Genomic DNA, 24,614 nt, shown 5'->3' with positions numbered 1-24,614 from the left:
GATAACAGTGTTCTTAAGTGAAATGTTGAAGGTTAACTGCTCTCCCAACGTGCTGCACACAAGACAGCATGTGTATTGGAGGGAATTACAGGAGAAATAACAAAATTACAGGCTGACTGAAGCTCAACCTCAGCTTAGATTTCAACAATTTCTTCATCGTGAGACCATTTCTCTCTTCTAGTCCTCTGTGCATTTCTCCACTTTCCACTAAAAAGCTGTAAATGCCGTGTGTTCAGATCAGTTTTCTCACGTCAAAGGTACAACACAAGCCAAAATTGCTCTCCAGTGTGTCGTTGTTGATTGGTGTGAGGTGACAGTGTGACCGGGTACATCAAAGCTCTGCTCTTTTAAGCTCTTCAAAGAATGAATATCCCTGCAGATACAGATGGGACTATGTGATTAATTATTGGTTACCAGGAACAAAGCGGCTTTTCCCAACGTGGACCTTTATTGGGCAGTCTGATGAGATGAGGCCTGAATACAGGGTTTCTTTACTTGATATGCTAAAGTAATATATCTTGTGCAGAAATCAGCATGTTCTCATGAATATAAATGTTTTTTTCTTGTTAGTATAACCAATACTCAGCATACAGAAATAGAGTAGCATTATCATTTACTGCCATTCCCCCCTGTTTGGTGCACATAGCTCCAAAAAAGTCATTTTTCTGGGAATCAAGGGCCACTCATTTTGGAAAAAGAAACTGTGTGGAGCAACACATACTGTGAATAGGGAAAGAGCCACAAAAACAGCACACATCGTAGACAAAAGAGTACCTTGCCATTTGGAGTTGAAAAAGAGCGAGATGAGCGCCGTCCTCCTTTATCTGACACCTCCTCTCCAAGCTGAGTGGTAATGAATAGCTGGATTAGATGAGAGCTTCTCTGGCTGCTGTTTTACAGAGATAGAGCACAGAGCTGCCGTCCGTGAATCAGAGGCTTTTCATTAGTGTGTCTTTGTGTAGTTCAGTGAGCACTGTGTGTTAGTTGTCAAAGGGTTTGACTCTTTGACTTTTTATGTGTGTGTGCGTGTGTATGTATATATTACAGCCACTGACAGTTTGCTCATTAGTGCCCATAAATCGAGTCACTCACATGAATGATTACCACAACATGTCTAATTCTGATTGTGGGAAGAAAAATATAGTTTTGGGGACGGTGCTGAAATTAGAAAGTACTTCCTGACTTGAGTAGACGGTGCAGTCAGAGTATATTAAAAGATCAGGGCTCCTCACTGATCATGATGATGATGTTGCACTGCTAATGCCTATTACTGTCCACTTAATCAAATGAAGAGTCTAAGAATAGAGGACTTACACGGGGCTTGAATCCTCGCCAGAGAAGCCTGCATTTCAAATTCAATGCTTTCTGTAGTGGTTTGACATTGACTTCACAGAAGTCTACATTTTTGATAGTGGTAATAATCTTCCTTTTTTGTGTGCGTAAGCTCTCTTCTCTCCTTATGATGCCACTGGCTCTGGTAATTACTGCTCTATGTGCACTCCTTAGCTTTCAGCTATTTCTAGAGCTGATGCAGTGGGCCTGAACATGATGTTAAAAGCTAATGACACACAGATCAAAGCGGTCGTCAGCTTCTATATTTACACACATAGGCTACTACAACATGATGACTGTGAGGGTCTGGGTCGAGATAACAGTTTGACTAAAACAATTTGCAGTCACCAGTACTAATTACATTTTGCATTAGCCTACTGTAGACTACATAATACACTGTGGCTTAAATGCTTTATTAATACCACATGGTAATAGAGCACAAAGTGGCTGATATAAAAGAAAATGAGTATCATAATATTCTACACTAAACTAACAAGTGTAAATGATGAGACATAAGCTAAAGAGTGTGAACAGCTCCCAGTGGCTAATGATTCAGTATGCTAAAATGAGCATGATGCATCATCAACATGTATGGTTGATTCAGTGTGATAATGCAGAAAGTGTATGGTGATTAATTAAGCTAACGAGTAATTCAGTTGCTAGAGGAGGACAAGTTTGGGCTGACTAGTGATAGCTAGACTTGTAGTCAAGACCGCCTGAACCGAGACCAAGACACTACCAAGACCAGAGAGTATCAAGACCAAGACCAAGACAGACCAAGTCAAGACTAAGACCAGTTGAGCTCAAGACCGAGACCAAGAATGAGACCAAAAAAACAAAACAACTAGTTACACCATATTTTGCTATTCCAGATGAGTTGTAGAATGCGAGAGGACGAGTCCAATGCGTCTATGTCACAAAATTCATGTGATTGGTACCACTTGAAGGGGGCGTATAAATAATGATATCCAAAAAAAAAATCATGCCTGCCTGGATATTGTAGGCTACAAATCCCTTCGAGACCGTTCTGCCAGTCTGAGACATTGCGAGACCGAGAGACCGAGAGACCTGAGACCGAGACCAAACACTGTCGAGACCGAGACAAGACCAAGACCACAAAAAAGTGGTCTTGAGACCAAGACCAGTCTCAAGAACTACAAGTCTAGTGATAGCCAAATTAAGCTAACAAATAAAGTAAAGTGAATAGTAAAGTACATTTTATTTATATAACACCTCTCCCAGATAAGAATCACAAGGTGCTTTACTCAACTTTATTCCTCTTCTTTTTTTTTTTGGCTTTTTGGCCTTTTTTATTTGATAGTACATAGTGATATAGACAGGAAAGGGGGAGGCAGAGAGAGGGGGAATGACATGCAGGAAAGGTCCGCCCGGCGAGGGTTTCCACCCCAACTTTATTTCTCTTCTAAACTTGTGCATCTGCTGTAGTAGCTAAGAAGTTTAGTAGTAGCCATGGCTAGTAGTCATGTTGGCTATTGGTTCACAAGAAATTACAGCAATATTTTTCCAACTGGTGTCTTTTTGAATATTTTTTCAGTAAAAGTATCAATACCTTTATTAGGAAATGGGGGGAAAAATGGGGGGTTTGGAAATAATGTGCTGCTGTCACTCACTCACCAGAGCACCCCAAAAAGTTGTCTTTTTAAAGGACAGGTCAACCTCCATCTCTTAATTTCCATTTTTAATAAACACAAAATACCAAAAAAGAAGAAAATTGCAATAAAGCACAGCATAGATACTGAGCTTCAACTGGGTTATCTGAGGCACTGGGGAAAGATACAGAGAAAGTGCCTCTGCAGCAGCTAACCTTGAACACTGCTGTTGTGTCCTCCCTGAAGCTCGAGGCAGGAGGTGGATCGAGCTCACGGTGGAGGAGCAGAGGGCGTATGTGATGAGGCTGCTGGACGCGCTGGAGGTGACGGACAGGGACAAGAGGCTGAAGGTGGCCAGGGCCATCCTCTACCTGGCTCAGGGTATGTACAGTAGGCCTGGCACACTGCAGCTACTCCAGTGTCTTTCATGAAAAACGTCCTGCACCATAGCAGTTTATTCTCAGCTGTCTGTTGATAATAACTTTTTACTTTACCATACATTCGCGGCTCAATACAGTATATTATATTATTATATTATTATATTATTATAACAGACAGCAAGTGGCATTCATGTAAAACTACATTAACTATTGCATGAGTGCAAAGAATAGCACATAGTGTATTATGTGTATTACTCAATAACCTGGAAATATGAAATATATCACACATTTAAAAACACTCCCTTTGTGTCCCATTTTGCTGTCGCCCTTCCTCAGGAGTGTTTGATGAGTGCGACACAGAGGTGGATGTGCTCCACTGGTCCAGGCACAACGTCTTTCTGCTTTATGACATGGGCATCTTCACTGCGCTGCTGGAGCTGCTCACCATGGAGATAGAGTGAGTAGTAGGCTATCTGCATCATTACAAATGTTTCTTAACTACTTCAGCAGACATCAGTAATAGTAATGACATTAATTACTGCGATAAATCAAGACTAATGTGGCTTTAATGAAATAATCAATGCTTCAGTGTTACTTTAACATTAGTTTTGAGCGGTGAAACTATAGAATTACTGTTTATATTAGCAGGTAAAAGAAAGGGGCACATGGAAAAGCAAGCCTGAGAGGTAGACAGGGCCTCAGAGGTGCAGCACAGCTCCTCATATCTGTTTCCAGTTTGTTTCCTCCTTGGGTGAAGGTCTGCAGCAATAAAGGGAAGGGTGAGGGCTGTGATAAAGGGTAGATGTGCTATTAAAAATGTCAGATAAAGAAATGTCTTCCTTCCTATCTGGCGCTCTAGGCAGGTTTCATGCCACAGGTTCAAGCCCTAAAGGAAAAGAAGTGATGTTGATGTTTTCCTTGTTACAAGATCAAACATCCCTCAGAATCCTCCAATTTCTGAAGCCCAACTCCCTCAGCACCCATCCCTCCACAGTTTCCTCCCCAAAATCCTCCATCTCCTTCCTACTACAAACAGGGCTCAGTCAAAACGAGAGGAGGAGAGGAAGGTGGTGGGATTAAAAATACACAGAGAGTGACTGAAATACAGGAATACAGGAAACACACTGTCTGTGATCCACGCTTCAAACCGTGCGTTCAGGACGCGGGGCGGCAGCGCCTCCTTCAAGTCGGCTTTGTTGCTGCTGGTTCCAGTCCCAGTTGGGATCCAGCGCGTCTTTGTTGTTACATAAGCTGCTCTGAGGCATCATGGCACAGTCTGTCCTATCACCAGGCAGCACAGCCAAGCAGCGCAAGCAAGCCAATCAGGCAAACACAAACACATGGCGCTTTGCAGGTCATTACTTGGTATACAACAAACAGAAAAAGGCATCGCATTGAAAATCTGTGTGAAACCTCATCTTTATCTTTTTGTCATTATTATTATATTATGTGGTTATTTATTCTCACCTTTTCTGTATTTGAATGCGTGACTGTGCAGACTGGCTCGTCATTTTAAATAATAAACTGCTAAAATAATATAATTATTTACTTGTGTGTGCAGTAACAGCCAGGCGTGCAGCAGTGCAGTGAGGAAACCTGCCATCTCTCTTGCAGACAGCACAGAGCTCAGGTGAGGAATATTACTCACAATCTACTCCACCTATTTAAATCAGAAAGAAGCCAATAAGTGATATACTGTATAAAAAAAATATTAGTCTGTGCACTATATTTTTCCCCTCCTCAATTTTATGTCTCCTTCCTTGCCGGCTTCCCTTACAATTCTTCAATTCATTTTGATATTTGTCATGCTTACCTTTCTATCATCTGGTCACACACACACGCACACACACCTTAGTGGGAATCAAATTTAATTATAGTCTTAGTCTCTCATCCCCCCACATTCGTTTTCATTCTCTACTTTCATTTAACAGAATTGATTTTTGAACAAAATAGGCCAAATGCTCCTTTCCACACACACGCACACACACATACACACTCATACTTTCACATACACACAAACCGTCTGTGCATTCCCCAGATGAACACTTGCACATAATTACAGGCTAGCGGAGTACATTTACACCTAATTGCAGCTACAAAATTGAGCTTTGTCGAGTGAATAAAGCATTTAATGCACAAAACACAACCTGACTTAACATCAGGTAATTATGAATGGATGGTGCATTATCTGACATTATCTGGCAGAGCCCATGAATCATCTCCTCCCATTTTAATAAACATGAGTGGACTGCATAAACCAAGCACTTATCATTTATTGTTACTCACCATCTCCTCCATTGTACTACTGTTTCTTGTACATGGAAACCTTTTAGGCCCATTATCATTGTTTGGACACCAGTTAAATGCCTCACACCCACACACACACACACACAAATACAAACATACACACATTCAAGCTGAGCTGTGTTCATGTTTCTTACAGAGTGTTACTGAGCATCATGTATTTAATGGTGGAAACCATTAGAGTTCAAACAGAGGAGGATCGACCCGAGTGGATCGCAGCAAGAGAGGCCTTCAAGACTGAGTTAGGTGTGTGTTATATAGTGTGTTCAAATTACATTATAGTATATATTAACTGAATATATCCACATACATAATCCAAAAAAACACTGGCTTTGACCATTGACCCCTCAGGTGCACCTCTGTACAACGGAGAGCCCTTCGCCCTTCTCCTCTTCACCATGGTGACCAAGTTCTGCAGCATGAATGCCCCACACTTCCCCATGAAGAAAGTACTACTGCTGCTCTGGAAGACAATACTGGTAAGTAGATCAACGACCTGCAGCCCCAGTCAGTTTTTGCGCATCTGCAGCTGTGTCTTTTCTAGCTGTGTCATTATGTTTTTTTATATTGTAAATTCTTATTAGTAAGGATTTATCAGACTTTGTCAGGGATGGTGGTGGGGGCTAGATAAATGAGATTTCCTCTGCACAAAAATAATTAGTCACTTTCTCTTGTGAAATGCTGATTTATTTTGTCCTTCCAGACATTTAGAAACTATTTTTTTTCAATGTGAAGATTACATTGATTAAAATCGTTATAAGCCACAGACATTTTAAATTTGTAATCAGGGGTGTGTCATGCTACTTCCATTGTATTACTGTACACTCGCCACCCTCTTCGTTTCATTCTGCATTCATCTGTACATTGATGTGTTTCTGTCTCCTTCCAGTTCACTTTGGGGGGTTTCGAGGAGCTCCAGGAGATGAAGGTGCGGGGCAGAGAGCGTTTCAACCTTCCTCCGCTGCCGGAGGACAGCATCAAGGTGGTCCGGGCCATGAGAGCGGCCTCGCCTCCAGCCTCCGCCATGGAGCTCATCGAACAGCAGCAGCAGCAAAAGAGAGGCCGCCGCAGCCGCAGGGTACTGCCCCCCCCCTCCCATCACCCACACACTAACACGTTTAGAGTGCACCAGTCGTGTGACATTGATAAAATCACCAATCTTTTATTTCCTCTTCGATCACCTTCATAAAGTAGTAGGGCTGGGACGATATGCTTTTCTCCCGATTCGATTCTTCTACGATTTTTTGGATGCCGATTCGATTTAAATTGCGATTCTACGATATTGCCGATTCTCTCGATTTTTAGTCGCATTTTTAACATTTATCTGCACACAAACACTGTAGGAGCCTATAAATTAACATACTCCATTATAAAATGAACTTAAACCCTTTTCAAAGCCTGTACTCTCTGTATGTAAAAGAGGCTAACAAATACACATTGCACAATATTTAAAAAAATTCAAAAAAAAAAAATTTCAAAAATTCAAAAAGAAATTTTTTTTCAAAAAAAAAAAAAATCGATTTTTGAAAAAAAAAATCGATTTAAAAATCGTCAAAAAAGATATCGCGATATCTATGTGAATCGATTTTTTCTCCCACCCCTATAAAGTAGGTTCTCTTCGAAGGCCTTAATGTTTTGACTGTGTTCCTGTAGCCAAAACACACACACACACACACACCAACCAATGCAGTTTCTCACATAGTCCCAGTGTTGTGCCAGCTGTTTAAATATCTCAGTAACACAGAAGGTGAATGTATGTATGGTATCTATAACCCTACTGTGTAACTGAGCTGTATTACTAACGGCCTTATAAAAGCTAACTCAGACTTATTCCTCCATGATCTGCCTTCTTATCAATGAACAGCTTCATGTGTTTCTAGTGAAGTAGATCTATGTATTTCCCTCTATGACTCATGCTCTAACCTTAGTGCCAACATCATCAGTTCCCTGTTGTAGGTCAGTGAGTGACCACAGATGATCTTGGTGCTGTGACAGCCTTGGGAATCCCAGCAGCCCCCTTGTTTTTGTTTTTGTTTTTTTTTAATGTAGAGCTTTGATAAGACAGGCTCTCTCTCTGTCGCTCTCTAATTGCCCTGTGGTTTCTCATTGCCCCTCTTCCTTGTGTCCCCACAGAGTGCCTTTGTTGATAGCTTGGAAGGAGACAGTCCCTTTACCAAGAAGCAGGTCTTTACCCACAAATTCCCTCTTTTCCTTCTGCATTTTCTCTCTGCATTGCGCTGGACTTTTTTTGCACTCCTCTCCCACACTTATTTTTCCTGCCCCCTGCCCTTCTTTCTTTCTTTCTTTCTTTCTTTCTTTCTTTCTTTCTTACTTTCTTTCTTTCTTTCTCTTTTCTTTTCCCTCTCATCATCTTCATTATTCAACCTCATCCATACATGTCGGGATGCACCAGAACTATTTAACATGGACTATATTTGACCCTTTTCAAATGTTGATTTAATTCTGATCTGGATCTTAAAAGAAAGGGAAGAGAAACAAGTTTAATGGTCTTGAGTGGTTTTGGTGCAGCCTTGCTCTTTCCTTCAGTTCCACTTAATCCACTCCTCCTATTTCTTTCATTTACTGTGACTTATCTTGCTTTTACACTTTTTTTCATTTTTGCCCTTCTTACATCCATCATTTCTCTTCCCTTGCTGCTCCTGCTCTCGCCTCTCCTTTCACTTTCCATCTCTTCTGTGCTTACGTCACCATTTTCTCCTCTTTCTCCTCCTCCACCATCAACTAACACCTCAAACTCCATCTCACCTCTTCTTCATACTCCTACTTCTTCCTCCTCCTCCTCTCTCCTCCTCCTCCTCCTCCACTGTGGCCTGCTCAGTTCGGGGGTGTGGGGTTTGAGAGACAGGGCTGACTGGCTGGCTGTTGTCATTGCTGGAGCGGTCACTATCCACTATCCCATAAAGACGGTCACGTCAGACATCAACAGTAGTAGCATCTCCCTGGTAGTTTCATCACATTGCTACTGGGTTTGGCCTCAAAAATTCACCTTGCACTGTAGACTCTGGACTAGGGGTCAATGTCATGGAAATGCATTCATTGAGGAGGTGAAGTGAGATCTCTCTGAACATAGTTTTGTTTGCGTTGGCGTATTTGGGTTTCACTTGACCTCTCTCTTAAATGGATGTCATTGAAAGCAAGTTGCCCCCTAACCCTGGTAGAAAAACACTAGCTCTACGTCCCACATAGCAGAGAATGGCTTCTCCATAGAGAATGGCTCACGACACAGTTTCTCCCCCTCTCTCCCTCCCTCCCTCTCTCCCGCCACTTCACCATACACTCACTCTACTCTTCACGTAGTCCAGCATTAGCACTACCACTGACGCACCATACATCAACTGCACTAGCTCAACTAATGTCCAGAACGCTGACTCATGCCTGATGCTTGCACTGTTGCCACAGTCATTCATTAGAGAATTTGTTTGAACTGAGATACTGTATGTGTGTATGTGTGTTTCGCACCTGATCTGAAATGGGATTGTTTGCAGAAAGGAGCTAAATATAAACTCTGTGTCTTATTGGGCCTTGCTTGCATTTTTCTCTGCCTGTATCTTTTGAAATGCAATTGCGTGGTAAGTTGAATCGGAAATGTTGCTTGCAGTTGCTGTGGAAAGTTGACTTTTTGTCCCACTGTAGGCCAATGACTTTAGCTGCCCTCTCTGGAGTTTGGTAATTCTGTGGCTTTCAACATGACATTGAACTGAAAACACATGTTCCCACTTAGATATCTGAGTTAGATTAGATTTATCATGTCTCTACTAGCTTATCTTATCTTAGTAGTGTATTTTAGCTAAGTTTATAGTGTAGCTTATCTAAGCTTAGTTCAGCTGTTCATAGCTTATCTTTATCATAGCTCATTTTTAATTTAATTTAACTTACCTTAACTTAACTTTGCTTAGTTTAGTGTAAAGACTGAAAGCAGAGTGAAGAGGTTATCTATATTCGCAAGATGATTAGGCTACATTAAATCTAAAACTATAGCAAAGAGACAGCTAGCTTAGTGCAACATAAGAACAAAGGGTCCAAAAGTTGAAATGTGCCTTACAGAATGTGAAAGTATAACATATTACCTGAGATGTGCTGGTGTGTGTATTTTGTGAACAGTCAAGCCATCTGAATCTCACGTTTCCCGTTTTTATGCTAGTCTAATAAGCAGCAAACCGGTTTCTCTGCTGTTTCATCTTGCACACCCAAAGCAAACAGCTAAACAGGTTTTTTCACTCATGCTGTTTAATTAAACCTTGTTTTATGAGTGTGAGGTTGTGTACAGTCCACACTTGATTGGCATGTCCACCATTTCTCTGTTAGTTTACCTTGCATGACCTTTATCATAACATAAAGTTCAGCAACACGCCTAAACTTGCTCTTGACTGGAAGGTAATTAAAACACCCCTGTAGGTATGCAAGACCTTTAACCAACTGGTATTACATGAATATCAATCCTGTCTTCTCGCCTTGCTCTCTTTTAATTTGAGAAAGAAATACATTTCCCCAAATCTCAAATCATTGCTTTGAAGATGAGACCAATATTCCCTTTTTAATGTAGAGTCAGTACTTTGGGATTCATTTAACACTGCCGGCATTACTGCTTTCATTATTTCTTAGGTTGTACACGATATGTTTCCATTCTGATCAATATGTGATATTTCAGGAATAGCCCTGTCAGCCACTCCATGTAATGCTTTGTCTGCAGGAAATTCACCTGGGTTGCAAATTATTATTGATGACACACAAGTTTGACACTGTATATCCACAGGGATGGTACATGTCTAAATTGAAGGTGCTGTAGGAAATAGTTTTTCTTTTCTCTTTGCGTTGTTATTGAAAAAGCACCAGCGTTACCGACCTGAAGGAGTATGTCTGAGACACTCAGAGTCTACCTGCAGTCTGAATGTAGGTTTGAACAATGTGCAAACAAGCGAACAGCATGGATAAACTTGGTGAAGAATTAAAGGTTAAATACTGTAGATATGCTGTTGGAAGAATTGTTTGTGGTGGATTTCAAGTCATTAGACAGATTTACAATTTTGCTGGTATTCAAGAACATTTAAATTAAAGACAAGGATGGTTTTATTTACTCAGCTCCCTGTCCTCTCTCTCTCTCCCAGCCCCTGGTCAAACAGGACAGCCTGGACACGTACAATGAGCGGGACCCCTTCAAGAACGACGACGCCCGAGATGAAGAGGAGGATCCCGAGGACACGGACAGCGGCATCGAGGGCGAGGTGGACCCACTGGACCGTGATGTCATCATCCAGCCCCCGCCACCACCGCCTCCCCTGAGACCTCCAACAGAGAGAGTCAACTTCCCGAAGGGCCTCCCCTGGGCCCCTAAAGTCAGGTAAATGGCTCAGTTTTTGTTTCTTTATTTCGCTTTTAGCTGCAAGCCTTTGGCTTATGAGATCAGACTTGTTCCCAATGATTGTAAAGGTGCTTTAAAGTTTTTCTCTCTTACTTCAGGATTAACACACTGATTATATCCATACACAAGCCTGAAAGTTACAAAGGAAGTGTTGCAGCACATAAAATGGCATTAGAAACGGCTTATATGAGATTTTCCTATGAAAAGTAATGCAGGTATTTATTACTGTGACAACTAAAAATGATCCCCAGCTGACTTTTTAATGTTTTAACCGCATTTAGCTTTTATTCCACAGAATAAAACCTTTTAATGATGGTTGGCCACCTGCCACATTGACCACAAAAGTAAAGAAAACTTCCCACCCACAGGCAGGATTAACACCATTTGGCTAACAGCTGGTGTCAGTTTCCCACCCTGATTCTCTGCCACCATTTGAGCTAAAAGTGAAAACTAGATATTTAAAAAAAAACATATCTCAGTTTTCTTTTTTATTATCACCCAGCAATATGCTCTCCATCTGTGTTTTCCAGACAGTAGCCTGTGCGCCTCTCCAGGGTGCTGCTGCTGCTTTGGGGACATGAATAATGCAGCTGAGAGAGGACACAAACACTTTATAGCGCTGCATTTATAATGCAGTCTGTATCAGCAAACCTATACCCTGTTTCTCCTTGAGCAAACCTTATCGTTAAGTGTGTTTGTTTCTGTGTCTTTGGTTCACAGTGCTGCAGCACAGGAGCAGTGGGAGGTTCTGAACCTTCCTGCACACTGTGTGACTGATGAGATTTGAGAAGCTGATGTGTGTGTTGGCGTGGGCGTGTGCACACTAGTGCTCCCTGGAAAAACGGATGATTAGTTGCCTATTTGGATGCACACAGTCTTAGACAAATCTAAAATCTGACTGCAGCCCGTCTCTGTATTCACAGGGAGAAAGACATCGAGCACTTCCTAGAAACCAGCAGAAACAAGTTCATCGGCTTCACTCTGGGAAAGTGGGTATCTCAGCCGAGAAAACGAGTCCATGAAAATATTCTTTAAAATGTGTCTTCTCTCAGTCTGATGAAACTGTTCATTGTTTTGTAGTGACACAGAGACCTTGGTGGGTCTGCCCAGACCGATTCACGAGAGTGTCAAGACTCTTAAACAGGTGAGAGAGGACATTTCTTATATTGCGTCTTATTCCTTTATATTTTTGACTTGTCATTTAAGAATGACACAGATTCACATTTACAAATGTCCTTATCATTCTTGTTTTTATATGTTTTTGTTTTTTTTAATGAATGTCTCAAAATATGGTTTAAACTTCATTTAGACACAAGATGAACTCCTAAGATTTTTGTGGTTAAAGGGCAAAGAAAAAAGTTACAATTATGCTATTTATGACACAACTTAGACACAAATGTCTAATAAGATTTTAAAAAGTGGTGATATTTCATATTCAAATGGTCAAAGGTCAAATTCACTGTGAGATTATAATATTCAGCCAAATACCTCTGGCTGTTATTCACTACTGTAACTCAGGAAGTTGAGATTGTGACCATAATTTTCCTGCAACTTGACTGGTTGGTGGAGGCCTGTGACCGCAAGGCTGTAATTCTAGTTCTTGTGTGCGTTGGCTCGTTATGGTCTCCTGATCAATACTCCTTCACTGCTGAATCCTCTGACACTGGCATCCCACTTAAAAATCCATACTCTCCGTTTAAACAGACAGAGAAGTTACACAGTGGGATATCCCTCTAGTTGTCAGTCAGCAATGCTAATTAACACATTTGTTATCAATATTTTGTGTTGTTTTTTCCCTCCCCAGCACAAATATGTGTCTATTGCTGAGGTCCAGATCAAGAAGGAGGAGGAGCTACAACAGTGTCCAATGACTCTGGTCAGTTTTTATCTCTAATAAAAACATATAGATTTTCTTCCAGTGAGCTAATTGCAACCTTTCAAAACCACACAAAGTAATTAATATTTTGTTTGTTTCTGAAATGTGACTTTTCTTGTGTTATGTTGTTGTGTAGGGTGAGGAGGATGTGGAGGAGACACCAACAGAGATGCTGTACCTGGGCATGCTACCTAACCTTTCCCAGTATGTGGTGAGTAGCTCATTATACTACATCGGACTTCCGACTGGCATCTTTGCTCTTTATTTGATATGGTCACCAACCAGAACAACATATGGCATTTCTTCATCATGCTTCCTTACATTTGACCATGGAGACACACTACAATATGACTTGTGTAAACCTGCAGAATCTTAACTCTGATTAAAGTTTAGTGAAATTAAGTTGGAAATAGGTGTTGGAAAAACATTTATCTTATATACATATTGTTGGACAGCATATTTATCTAACATTACTGTACTGTAAATATCCAACGTGTGGGAAGCAGTTGAGAGGTTATATTTTGTGTTGATACATACATTTCAAACTGTGTCTAGGAGTACTGTTGCATTGTTTTGTTTTTCCTGTGTCAGATTGCCCTCCTGAAGCTGCTGCTGGCTGCAGCTCCCACCTCCAAAGCCAAAACGGACTCTATCAACATCCTGGCTGACGTGCTGCCTGAGGAGATGCCGTGAGTTCTGTGGAAAGATTGCAGCATCTATTTAAGCTGCTGAGCCTCGTACTGTACTGTATATTAGTATGCTGCCGGTGTCACTGCATCTTTACTCTGACACTACAAATGTTCACAAAGCTTTTTTTAAAATCCTGGGCTGATCAAATACTGTGTGTGTGTGTGTGTGTGTGTGTGTGTGTCCTTCAGTATCACAGTCCTTCAGAGCATGAAGCTGGGTATCGACGTGAACCGTCACAAGGAGATCATCGTCAAGGCCATCTCTGCTCTTCTGCTGCTGCTGCTCAAGCACTTCAAACTCAACCATATCTATCAGGTTACAAACACACACACACACACACATACACAGACAAAACACGCCTTCAGTCTCCCCTCCTACCTCACCTCACATCACCACCTTTCTCTCCTGTTTCATTTTTCTCCTCGGCATCCATCTTTCCTCCCCCCCAGCACACAATATCCCTGCACCTCCCCCACTATCCTCCACCTGATTATCCGGTCAAGCGTGCCATTACTTTCCTCCTTTCATCCTCCTCTCCTCCTCCTCCTCCTCCCCCCACCTTTGGACCCCCACCCCTCCTCCTCCTCCTCCTCATCACACCTCACATTCACAACCTGCATCGGCCTTACAGACTCACAGTTGGAGTCGTGTTCATCTCAGTGAACACAGGAAGTGGGGAGCATGTGGTCTCAAATCTGCTCTTTTTTTTTTGGCCTGCTCAATATCTTGTTTTATTTCTACTATCAGTTGTACTTGTGTGTGCTTCACTGGGCTGAGGATACAGTATAAGACACATTCCTTCACACTGGTGTACAGTAATTGGCTGCTCTTCACAGTTGCAGTGGTGGCGCCCTCTGCTGTCATAATAAGAAATAACAGGTAGACGCAGTAGCAGAATGCAGCTGTAGTGGGAAGTCAGTCTTTTAGCATTTTATACACAACACAGTGTATTGTGATAGCCAATTTTAGGCACAGATGAGTTTGTTGGGAATTGTTGTGTGCAGAAAATAAATCTAAATATAGCGCATTTTAAACAACCAGTCAATAATATACTGAAATATGAACTCATGAGAGTTTCAGCAGCAGAATTGCTCCTGGTTTTTAATCTCCTTGGATGAGGTGAAGGATTTATATCCCCGTCACATGAGAATGAAAATCCTCTGGTTCTTGACCTTTTTCCCACAAAGGAAACTCATCAATGATACAGGATTATTGGCTGCAGGATTATTTTTTTTCTCTTATTTCTAGAGGTATGGATTTTCCATCCTCGTGTTTGTCCCTTTGACATCATCATCTGTCAGTCCTTTATTGTGTCTCCTACAAGATCTAAAAAGAGCTTTGTGACTCGAGAATAAATAGTCATCTTTTTATAACACCCAAATTATAAATTCAGACTCGTGATCATTGAAATGAAAAGTTACATTATTAGTCGTTCTTTTCCAGGCTGTCAAACTCTAACTCTTTCACACTGCCGCCTCCTCTATTCCTGCAGTTTGAGATTGTCTCCCAGCACCTGGTGTTTGCCAACTGTATCCCACTCATCCTCAAGTTCTTCAACCAGAACATCATGTCCTACATCAGTGCCAAAAACAGGTAGGATCCTTTTCTCTTGGACTCAAAGCAACACTTCCCATTTAGGTAATTACAAAAATAAAAAAAGACAGACTTAGTTTGGACACAACTGAGACTAGAGAAGTGGTTCGCAATCTTTTTTGGCTTGTGACCCCATTTTGACATCACAAATTTCTGGCGACCTCGCGTCCGTCATTCAAGATGCGCCAGCTCAGATATTTTTATATGCTGCATTTGCTTTATGTTCAAGACAGTGAAAGTATAGAATACAGCTGTTTAAAATTATGTGTGGTGTTTTAATCACAATTTTAAAATAATAAGAATTGGTTAAAAAAATATTTTTATCAGTAATTTTTTTAAATCAATTACCAGACATTTCAGGCGACCCCATTTGAATTTCAGGCGACCCCACGTGGGCTCCCGACCCCAAGGTTGAAAAACACTGGACTAGAGCAACACTGTGTATAGATCAGTAGCATCTCCTAATAGCATTGTTGATCTCTATATGTCCCACCAAAGAGAGCGCACTGATTTCCCCTGATGGCACTGAGAATATATCAATCTGAAGCAATTTAAGAACTCTCAAAGAAAAAACTTGTTTCCAACATTAAAAAACAGGTTACCTTGTATTGTGGGTGTGACTTTCGAGAGGAGGCACAGATGGCCTCACAGCAGCAGTGTAGTCACAGGAAACTCAGGTGTGAAAGAATAAAGCTGACAGGAGACCTTCTCTGCAGGTGATAGGTGTGTTTGGCTCATTCACAGGTTGTAAAACTGGACAGACCCAGAGACTGGACTGTAGAAATTCAACATTACAAACAGTTTTCTCCACATCACAGCTTTTGCACTGCAAGATTATTTGCCAAAGAAATAAAGGAAATGGGTAAATTCAAGAGGTGTTACAGATACTGTGTGTTTCCATTGCAGTATCTGTGTGCTGGACTTTCCACACTGTGTCGTCCATGAGATGCCTGAGCTCACAGCTGAGAGCCTGGTGAGTCTAAACACCAGTCTGATCCGTACTGTCGGTGCTGCAGTCGTCCAAATATCGTTAAAATCTCACTTCATGTGTGCGTGTTTTCAGGAAGCAGGAGACAGCAACCAATTCTGCTGGAGGAACCTGTTCTCTTGCATCAACCTGCTGAGAATCCTGAACAAGCTGACCAAGTGGAAACACTCTAGGACCATGGTGAGTAATCCTGAATCACTGCAAAGCCTCGGAGCACTGGGGTGCTTGTTGATCACTGATACACTTTTATATGTCAATCGCACATCGGTAGAATCCAACATGCAGTGTTCTCTGTGGTTGAATCAACAAATCAGCCTTAAAGGGATAGTTCAACATTTTTGCAAATTGGCCCATTGCCATAATCCCTATAGTTTTGGTTACCTTTAATTGTCGGTGCAAGCTATTTTTAGAATGGCAGAGCAGAGCCGTGAGCTGCTCAGAGCTACGCTACAGAGGCTAATGGGATTTCTTGGTTTCCCTTATCAAACTCATCAAATATACAATTCAACAACTCCAAAACGCTCCTGTGGACAAAGTTGTGCCCTGCACATTCACCACGCTATGAGATAATAACAGAACATTACAAGACGGGATTATGGCAATGGGGGCCAATTTGCCAAAATGTTGAACTATCGCTTTAAAATATTTTTGAATCCCTTGGTGAACAGGACACATGACCAGACCTTCCTTCTGTGTTTCACATCAGCATCTAACTACAAACTGGAAAAACCCAGCAGGCCACGAATTATTCTATTCTGAGGTGGCACAAAAGCTAATGACTAATAGCTTTTTTTCTTTTTACCAAGATAAACCAAGGTCAGAGTGAAGAGGACACTAAGGAGGACTGCAGAATAAATGTTCCAGCTATGGATGTATGTTTTGTCTCTAACTTGCTCGGACATCCCCTCTTTCATTCCCAATTCCTCCCCAGATGCTGGTGGTGTTCAAGTCTGCCCCCATCCTGAAGAGAGCTCTGAAGGTGAAACAGGCCATGATGCAGCTCTACGTTCTCAAGCTGCTTAAGATCCAGACCAAGTACCTCGGCCGCCAGTGGAGGAAGAGCAACATGAAGACCATGTCGGCCATCTACCAGAAAGTACGCCACAGGCTCAACGACGACTGGGCCTATGGAAATGGTAAAGAGCTGATTGTTGAAACAGATTAAACTGAGATGATAAAGAACTGTTCTGACACTTTAGAGATGATGATTCACATCCAGTAATGAGTCAGATATGGTTAGGATGTCCACAGCTTAATTATGTTCAGTCTTTTCTTTTTTTTTTTGACTAGACTTTTCTGAGATATATTCATTAATATAGAGTTCACAGTTCGAATGAGGATGAATAAAATCACAGAAAAATTAAGATAACAGGGGGAGCGGCATTTAGCTCACCTGGTAGAGCTGCCACCCCATGTTGAGGCTACAGTCCTCACTGCAGGCGGCCCCAGTTCGAATCCCGCATCGGGTGGCCCTTCCCTGCATGTCATTCCCCCTCTCTGCCTCCCCATTTCCTGTCTCTCTCTCTACTTTGCTATCAATTAAAGGCATTAAAAGCCCCCCCCCAAAAAAAAAAAAAAAAAAAAAAATATATATATATATATAGGGTAAAAATTGATTGGATAAGCAAGAAACAATAACACAAACAATTAGAGTAGGATAATCAAACAGAAGCAAAATAATATATTTTTTATAGGGCTGGGACTTTAACGCGTTAATTACGATTAATTAATTACACAAAAATTATCGCGTTAAAAAAATTAACGTATTTTAATCGCACTTATTTAAAAAAATTTTTTTTATTTATTTATTTATTTTTTTTCAAAATGTTTTTTTTTTTTTTTTCTCTCACTTGTGTCTACGTGCGGTGCGCCCGCATGCGAGAGAGGCGGCAGTTTGAGAGGCTGATTGGCAGAGATGAGAGCTGGTGAAAGGCTAGCATGGTTATTTAAAACACCATCTCTGATCTCTGCCTGCACATAGATACACAGACACGGGCGCACGCTAAATGCGCTATATCGCGCTAATTGCTCAGCTGCAGCGCTATATCTATGACCTGTCACTGTCACAGGTGCATCTCATCTCATTATGATAGGACTTCACCCTCAGAGCTGTCTGTCTTCAGACTGTCCTGACCTGTCCCTGAACATCACACAGGGACAACATGGAGCTGCCTGTGTGATTGGTTACTGAGTTTTATTAATGTTTACATCAGGCTGAGTTCAACAAATCAGTTTATGCTACTGTGATTTAAGTAGCCTAGTTAAATACTACAGTAATCATCATAGTGTATTGGAAGGAAAGACCATTTAATCTGTATGTATCAAATATCGATTAATGAATTAATCAATAATTTGCATCCCTAGTCTGTTGGTCTTGGTTAAGTACCACATTGAATGCTTAAGCAAGCTTACGTATTCAGTCATTCAATGGTATACTAAAATCCATGTGAAAAAAAAATGCTTCTCACTGTTCTCAGGTCAAATATCTATATGCGATTAAAATGCGATTAATTGCGATTAATTAATTACAAAGCCTCTAATTAATTAGATTAATTTTTTTAATCGAGTCCCGGCCCTAATTTTTTTGTATTATTCTTACAATTAAAAAAAAAGAAATTGAAAATTGGTTTCTTAATATACATTTATTATTATTCTCTTCCATCACCAGTGTGGTGAGTAAACGTGAGACTTATGCGGTATATAAATATTGTAATGTTCCCTCTCTCAGTACATTTAGGAATAATATGCAGAACATATTCTGGAGCCGTGACTCCATTTATCCTCTTGGGTGTTCAGAGATGAAATGGTCACGGTGATAATTAGTCCCAGCAGTCGCCCTCCACCTTCACACACAGCTGATTAATACAACACAGACGTCCACTCAGAGCCGTGTGAACATTTCAGGTTAATACCTGCTGATTGGATAATTAATGGTTGATGTTTACATTTGTGCTCATGTGTCAGTTTTAGTGGATATTGTATGTTTGTGTCTGTGCATGCCATGAAATACGATCCTCCAGCAGCCGCTGGCAAGCAGGATTGCGTTGCCATAGCAACAGAGAACGGCGGACTTTTCAGGGTCACGGTCCCTTGCGGGAGAGCAAGCGATCTGTCACCATGAGTGTTAGAATCGATGTGTAGAGGCAAAAGAGAGGGAGGGGATGAGAAGGAAATGATAGGATGGAAGGTGTTCCTGAGAAAATTAAGATGTTTTTCATTTAACATATTGAAAATGTGCTTTAGGTTGACTAAATGCTCCCCCCTCTCTCTCTCTCTCATCCCAGATATTGATGCTCGGCCGTGGGACTTCCAGGCGGAGGAATGCGCCCTACGCGAGAGCATCGAGAAGTTCAACAGCCGCCGCTACGACAAGAACAAGAACGGAGACTTCACGCCGGTGGACAACTGCCTGCAGAGCGTGCTGGGTCAGCGCGTGGACCTGCCCGAGGACTTCCACTACAGCTACGAGATGTGGCTGGAGAGAGAGGTGTTCTCCCAGCCCATCCAGTGGGAGGGGCTGCTGCAGAACCCCTGATGAGAGGGAGGCGGGGGGAGAGGGAGAGGAGAGGAGGGAAGGGCGTGGCAGAGGAGAGGTTACATGCGAGTTTGCTGGAGTGTGGTGTTACCGCAAAAACCCAAGGAGGAACAGGAGGGAGGAGTGGGGGTCACTGTGCAATGTGCTGTCTGTGATGTGGAGGGAACAGAGGGGGGGAAGGAAGAAAAGAGTGGAGATGGAGAAATCCCCTCCAGGTCACACAGTGATGGGAGGAGATGGAAAAGAAAATGACGCACAGTTGAAGAGCAAATGGAGCTTCCTGCTGTGAGCTCGGCACAAATTGATGGCACACACACACACATATACACACACACGCACACACACTAGATGCTAACATGTGCCTATGACTACTGTGAACACACATGGACGTGACAGCCAAGACCAGAGGTAGCAGTTTATAAGAAACATCTTGTGTCTCTGTAGCAGGAAACTGTTTTGGCCAATTTTACTGCCCCCCCACCCCCTCCCCAATGTTACACAACAACACAAAAGGTCAGTTTATACTGTGTGTCCCCCCTTTACAAAATGTTGGTGCTTTTTGACTCCTTGGTGATGATTTCCTGTTTATTTCTATCCACGTATGTAGTCAGACATTTTATGATACATGATTTTTTTTTTTTTTTTGGAAAGATGTGAATTTCAATGATTTCTAATCAGTTAATGCCTTTTTTAAAATTTTTGCAGTTTGTCGGTGATGGATTTGAAAGTTTTTCTTATGTCTTTTTTATAGAAAAAAGGCCTTTTGGAAGCAAACCACAGGGTCATTCTGATAGATAAATGTATAGGTTGGAGATATATAATCCAAAAAAAAGGCACCAAAAGAAATATACCAGCTCTAAGTGTATATGGTTTGTTTGTGGGTGTTATAAATATGTATGCTTGGGAAGAAAACCTAGTTATCTAAAAATGGGTAAATGTAGAGAGGATGGTTTTCAGTGCACCAAACAAACAGCATCTGCTTGAAGAAACTACATTCTGAGAAAAGTTAGACATAATCTATTTTGTCTCTTTTAAAATAGAAAATTTACCTTGTCATATCAGAGGATACCAGTATATTTGACTTCAAAGTTTCAGCAATCACTAATGTCGCCCAGGATTTATCCATTACCACGTTTTGAACCTCAGTAACGATAAGAATAGAAAGACTTCTGTTAGCAGGTTTATTTTGACTCCCTGCTTCAATGCGCTGTCACCCTCTCCATCTGCCAGACAACAGCGCAATAAGTAAAGCACTGAGCTCCCCGGTGGCGGCTTTGGCGAGCACTTTGCCACGCTCGCTTGGAAGAACACAGCAACACAGTTGTTACGGAAAAACGGTGCTGTTTTTGTAGTTCGTACTTGAGCTGAACTCACTCTGGTTCCTTTACCTTTCGACTACCTACTACCTGAGTTGAGAGCTGTGAGGTGTTTCCTGAAAAGCACACAAAGAAGCACAGAGGACAAAAAAAAAAAAAGCATGGTCGCCTTTTTTTTTCATATCACTGATTCAGATTGTCATCGACTCGCCTCGTGGGGCCAAGAGCCTTCATGTATTATCTTTGTACAGAACAATAATTTTCACACTCAGTCTCGTGCTTCTCTGTGGGAATGTGCATGGCCACTGTTTTGTTTTGAGTACTACCTGTTCACACTTTAATATGGTATTTGGAATGGCTTTTTTTTGTCTAATGATGTTTCCAGCACAATTAGAGGATGTACTTTTGTATCTTAAAGTCACAGTGTTCTGCATTACAAGGGATTTTATTTATTTTTTCTTCTTCTGGAGGACGAAATGTTTAGAAAATATAATTGTACACTTTATAGATTCTCAGGTTTATGGAGATAATATATTGCAACAGTTTTAAAAGCTTCCTGCCTGTCATCTAGCTCACTACCTATAGTGGTGAAAAGACAGTTATCCTCACATCCTCATACTAGAATATCACCCGAAGCACATGCGTAGACCGCACATTGTCACTAAACACAGTTAACTCATTGTGAGTTAGTTTATGTCAGCTGCATTTATAGTTCAGATGTATTTTTGGTATCTTGTGCCAAATTTGAGTGCCATTTTCTATTTTCATTTTCATTGTTGTTGCCTCAATGGTCACATTTAAGGTTTTCCATTCAAATCACCACTAAAGGTTTGCAATACAGAAACATTATTTTCTACCTGAAAATTGTACAATCAATGAAAGTTGCTGTTCTCTTGTATCTGGTACAGTATTTTACCAGACGTGTTTAGCATTGTATGGATGTTACTACAGTATATATGTGTTTTTGTTACACACATTTCCATATCTGTATCGTATACTGTAGATGAATACTCAATACTGAATTTGTTCAGGGGTATGTGCAATTACAGATCCATAGAGGCATTATTAAACAGAATGACAAATTACAATATCAGAGTTGCTTATTAAACAATGCTGAACAATTGTGATCGTTTGTGAAATAATTATTCTTTAACTGAAGGAGTCGTACAGGGTTGAAGTGGGTGGAGATCTGGTGTGTACACAAAGTTGTTTACTCACACACAGACTCAAATACTGAAGGTCAAAGTGACCACTCACATCACACACTTCCTCTGGCCAATGTTCCAACATTTAGGGTACAGCTGTTGTGGATGGGCATGTGACTATTATGCCCCATAGTGTTTGGCTGGTGGTGTAATGATGTAGAACTGCCGATGCACCCGTCCTTCACCCTAAAAGAGTCATGATACAGTTTAAACAGGGTGAAATGAAAAAATAATGCTTTTTTAAATGTTGTTAATATGAAAGGCTTTTCGCAAGTTGAAAAATGTGCAATGAAGTAACTGATACAAAACTGACATTAATATTCCTACATTTATTTTAGAGTCATGCAGTTTGTGATGCATCTCTCTTCTAATGGCTACTTAAAGACATAGAGACAAAAGGCCTGAGAAAATAAAGCATGTGTGATATTTCCTGAGAGAGGGAGTGACTCAGAGCAAGAAACATGACTCACTGATATTTAACCACCAAAATATAAGGATGTGTGGTGAGGTGTTACTGATAAGTGTTGAGCATAAACACAGATCTGTCTGTCTGCATTTAGTGTGGTAAATGTATCATGTGTAAATAAGGAATAGTGTAAAATACAACAGCAAAAGGGATTTTTAAAAAAAAGCATTCCTCATACACTTAAATCAGATGTAGAAAATGCAATATGATGCATCGCAATGTTTTATACAATACAGTACTATAATGTTGGTTCTGCTGAAATGTTGTGCTGCATTTTCAGGCCCAGTGCTGCTTTGCCATGAAACTCTCCAGTCCAAATCAGTCGTTGTTTGTTAGTGAAAGACCCTTCTCCCTCCAACCTAGAAATACACACCAGGTAAGACATAAAAAAATCTTGAATTTGATTGAACTGTGCAGCCAAAACATTTAATAAAACAAATAACAAAATGTCTCCTGTCTGTGCAACAGTGGTGAGTGGTTGCTGCTGCGTTCTGGTCCTAAAAGAAAGCTAAACTGAAATACTGAAAATAACACCCCCTCACCTACAGTGTCAGCGTGTAGTTTAGCTGTTTTCAGAAAACATGAAAGGATTGACACACTAAGTGCCAAAATGGATAGACTCTGTACCTGTTGTTTTGAAAATGACCTTTGTAAGTAGAGCCATCTGGGAAAGTATATGTTCCTGTGCCATGGTACATGTTGTCTTTGAATTCTCCTTCGTAGCATGCTCCAGAGGGATGCTGCAAGGTCCCTTTGCCGTGCATCTGGGACAAGGGACAGGGAGACAGAGAACAAGCATGAATAACTACACAGAAGTCCAAGCCATCCAGGCATTAGCCAAAGACTTTAGATGAGTATTTAAACATATAACTAATGTATACTACCTTGTCCTCATGCCACTCTCCAGTGTATATGATCCCATTTGCAGATGTGTGTTTACCAACACCGTTCCTCATCAGTGCTCCTGATGCAGACCTGCTGCACTCTCCCTCTGTGGGTGGGAGAGAGATGACACACTCAGGCCTAATGGGATGATGTGTAATGTAAATGTTCAACTGTATCATTTACCACTCACCATATCTTTCCCCATTTGGAAAAATGTAGGATGCCTTTATATGATGTTCCCCTGCAAAGAAATAAAAACACATAGCCTATTCAGCTCAAGCCTTACCTGTCAGATGAATACGCATTTCTTTTTTCTGCAAACAGCCTATTCAATTTGGATATTTACCATGACTGTTTAAGAAAGTACTTTCCTTGGTGTCTGAAAATGGAAATGGAAATGAAACTAATTTATACGGCAGATACGACAGGCATACGGAGATGCGTGTGTGCTGGAGTGTTAGAAATCAAATCTTCATAATCGCACCCTACCAGACATCCGTGACAGCTTCCCCCAGCTGGCAGATGGCTACCAGAGCCGACAGGAAATGCTGCGTACTACTACTGGCCAATTTCTGTGATGGAAAAAGTCAGACAACTAATTAAAAAAGTTGTAGGAAGAATATAAGCTTACTGTGTGCTATTTTTGGTCGCTCGTTTTCTCTTAAAAAATAACCAGTCCTGTCTACTGCGAAGAAAGGATTGAGCTGTCTAGGGTTGTCTCTCTTGTGTTGTACTACTGTACAAGCCCCACACAAGCTATCGTTGCCATGGTTACAAATTTAGTGCAGCCTTGTCCTAAAAAAAATAGTTTTTCTTTTTCTTTTTTCTTTTCCATAAGAAAAAACTAATTTTAGCTCGACATATGGCACGTTCAATTCATGTAAATGACTTAAGATATTGCTTTTTTATAATAAGTTTGCAAAATATTACGTTTTGTTTTTTTTTTCCTCGAACGCTTCCGGACACCGGAAAAGAAACTTTGAACCCCGAGTTTCGACCAATGAAGAAGACGCAGTGATACCGGTGGTTGGCACAGCTGGCTCAGGTTTGTTCT

The 24,614-nt window shown here is 41.1% G+C and overlaps 2 protein-coding genes across 9 annotated transcripts in view; one reads left to right on the top strand and one right to left on the bottom strand.

Annotated features, from left to right (window-relative positions):
- Positions 1 to 22,126, top strand: part of strip2 (striatin interacting protein 2) — a 29,490-nt gene extending 7,364 nt beyond the window's left edge. For 4 of the 7 annotated variants that reach the window (XM_085768692.1, XM_085768691.1, XM_085768688.1 and 1 more), the window contains exons 4-22: positions 3,189 to 3,323; positions 3,659 to 3,779; positions 4,884 to 4,952; positions 5,766 to 5,872; positions 5,978 to 6,105; positions 6,516 to 6,704; positions 7,760 to 7,810; positions 10,753 to 10,985; positions 11,930 to 11,995; positions 12,087 to 12,150; positions 12,811 to 12,882; positions 13,019 to 13,093; positions 13,474 to 13,571; positions 13,761 to 13,887; positions 15,065 to 15,165; positions 16,072 to 16,138; positions 16,229 to 16,333; positions 17,085 to 17,289; positions 19,438 to 22,126. In XM_085768692.1, the coding sequence (XP_085624818.1) occupies positions 3,189 to 3,323; positions 3,659 to 3,779; positions 4,884 to 4,952; positions 5,766 to 5,872; positions 5,978 to 6,105; positions 6,516 to 6,704; positions 7,760 to 7,810; positions 10,753 to 10,985; positions 11,930 to 11,995; positions 12,087 to 12,150; positions 12,811 to 12,882; positions 13,019 to 13,093; positions 13,474 to 13,571; positions 13,761 to 13,887; positions 15,065 to 15,165; positions 16,072 to 16,138; positions 16,229 to 16,333; positions 17,085 to 17,289; positions 19,438 to 19,688 (2,264 nt within the window). In that variant the 3' untranslated portion in view covers positions 19,689 to 22,126. The remainder of the gene's footprint in view (positions 1 to 3,188; positions 3,324 to 3,658; positions 3,780 to 4,883; positions 4,953 to 5,765; positions 5,873 to 5,977; positions 6,106 to 6,515; positions 6,705 to 7,759; positions 7,811 to 10,752; positions 10,986 to 11,929; positions 11,996 to 12,086; positions 12,151 to 12,810; positions 12,883 to 13,018; positions 13,094 to 13,473; positions 13,572 to 13,760; positions 13,888 to 15,064; positions 15,166 to 16,071; positions 16,139 to 16,228; positions 16,334 to 17,084; positions 17,290 to 19,437) is intronic. The other 3 variants (XM_085768693.1, XM_085768690.1, XM_085768689.1) reach the window with 1 other exon arrangement.
- Positions 22,127 to 22,860: 734 nt separating this feature from the next.
- Positions 22,861 to 24,291, bottom strand: morn2 (MORN repeat containing 2). 2 transcript variants are annotated; one of them, XM_085769037.1, is made up of 6 exons: positions 24,050 to 24,291; positions 23,907 to 23,939; positions 23,751 to 23,801; positions 23,560 to 23,666; positions 23,303 to 23,439; positions 22,861 to 23,034 (listed from the first exon to the last, which is right to left on the bottom strand). In XM_085769037.1, the coding sequence occupies exons 1-6, from the start codon at positions 24,054 to 24,056 to the stop codon at positions 22,914 to 22,916; spliced, it is 456 nt and encodes a 151-aa protein (XP_085625163.1). In that variant the 5' UTR covers positions 24,057 to 24,291; the 3' UTR covers positions 22,861 to 22,913. The 2 variants fall into 2 exon arrangements, with proteins under 2 accessions (XP_085625163.1, XP_085625164.1); XM_085769038.1 differs by lacking the exon at positions 23,907 to 23,939.
- Between the last annotated feature and the right edge of the window lie 323 nt (positions 24,292 to 24,614).

Source organism: Trachurus japonicus, chromosome 23 (assembly GCF_045865225.1).
Source record: "Trachurus japonicus isolate A0001 chromosome 23, Traja_1.0".
Taxonomy (NCBI): Eukaryota; Metazoa; Chordata; class Actinopteri; order Carangiformes; family Carangidae; genus Trachurus; species Trachurus japonicus.
This window is presented reverse-complemented; position numbering and strand designations above follow the sequence as displayed.

Excerpts from the sequence above, each read along its gene's own strand:
- morn2 (XM_085769037.1), bottom strand. Across the intron at positions 23,802-23,906 it reads TACTTTCTTAAACAGTCATG|GGGAACATCATATAAAGGCA; the intron begins GTAAATATCCAA and ends ATTTCTTTGCAG. Across the intron at positions 23,440-23,559 it reads GAGAGTGGCATGAGGACAAG|ATGCACGGCAAAGGGACCTT; the intron begins GTAGTATACATT and ends CCCTTGTCCCAG.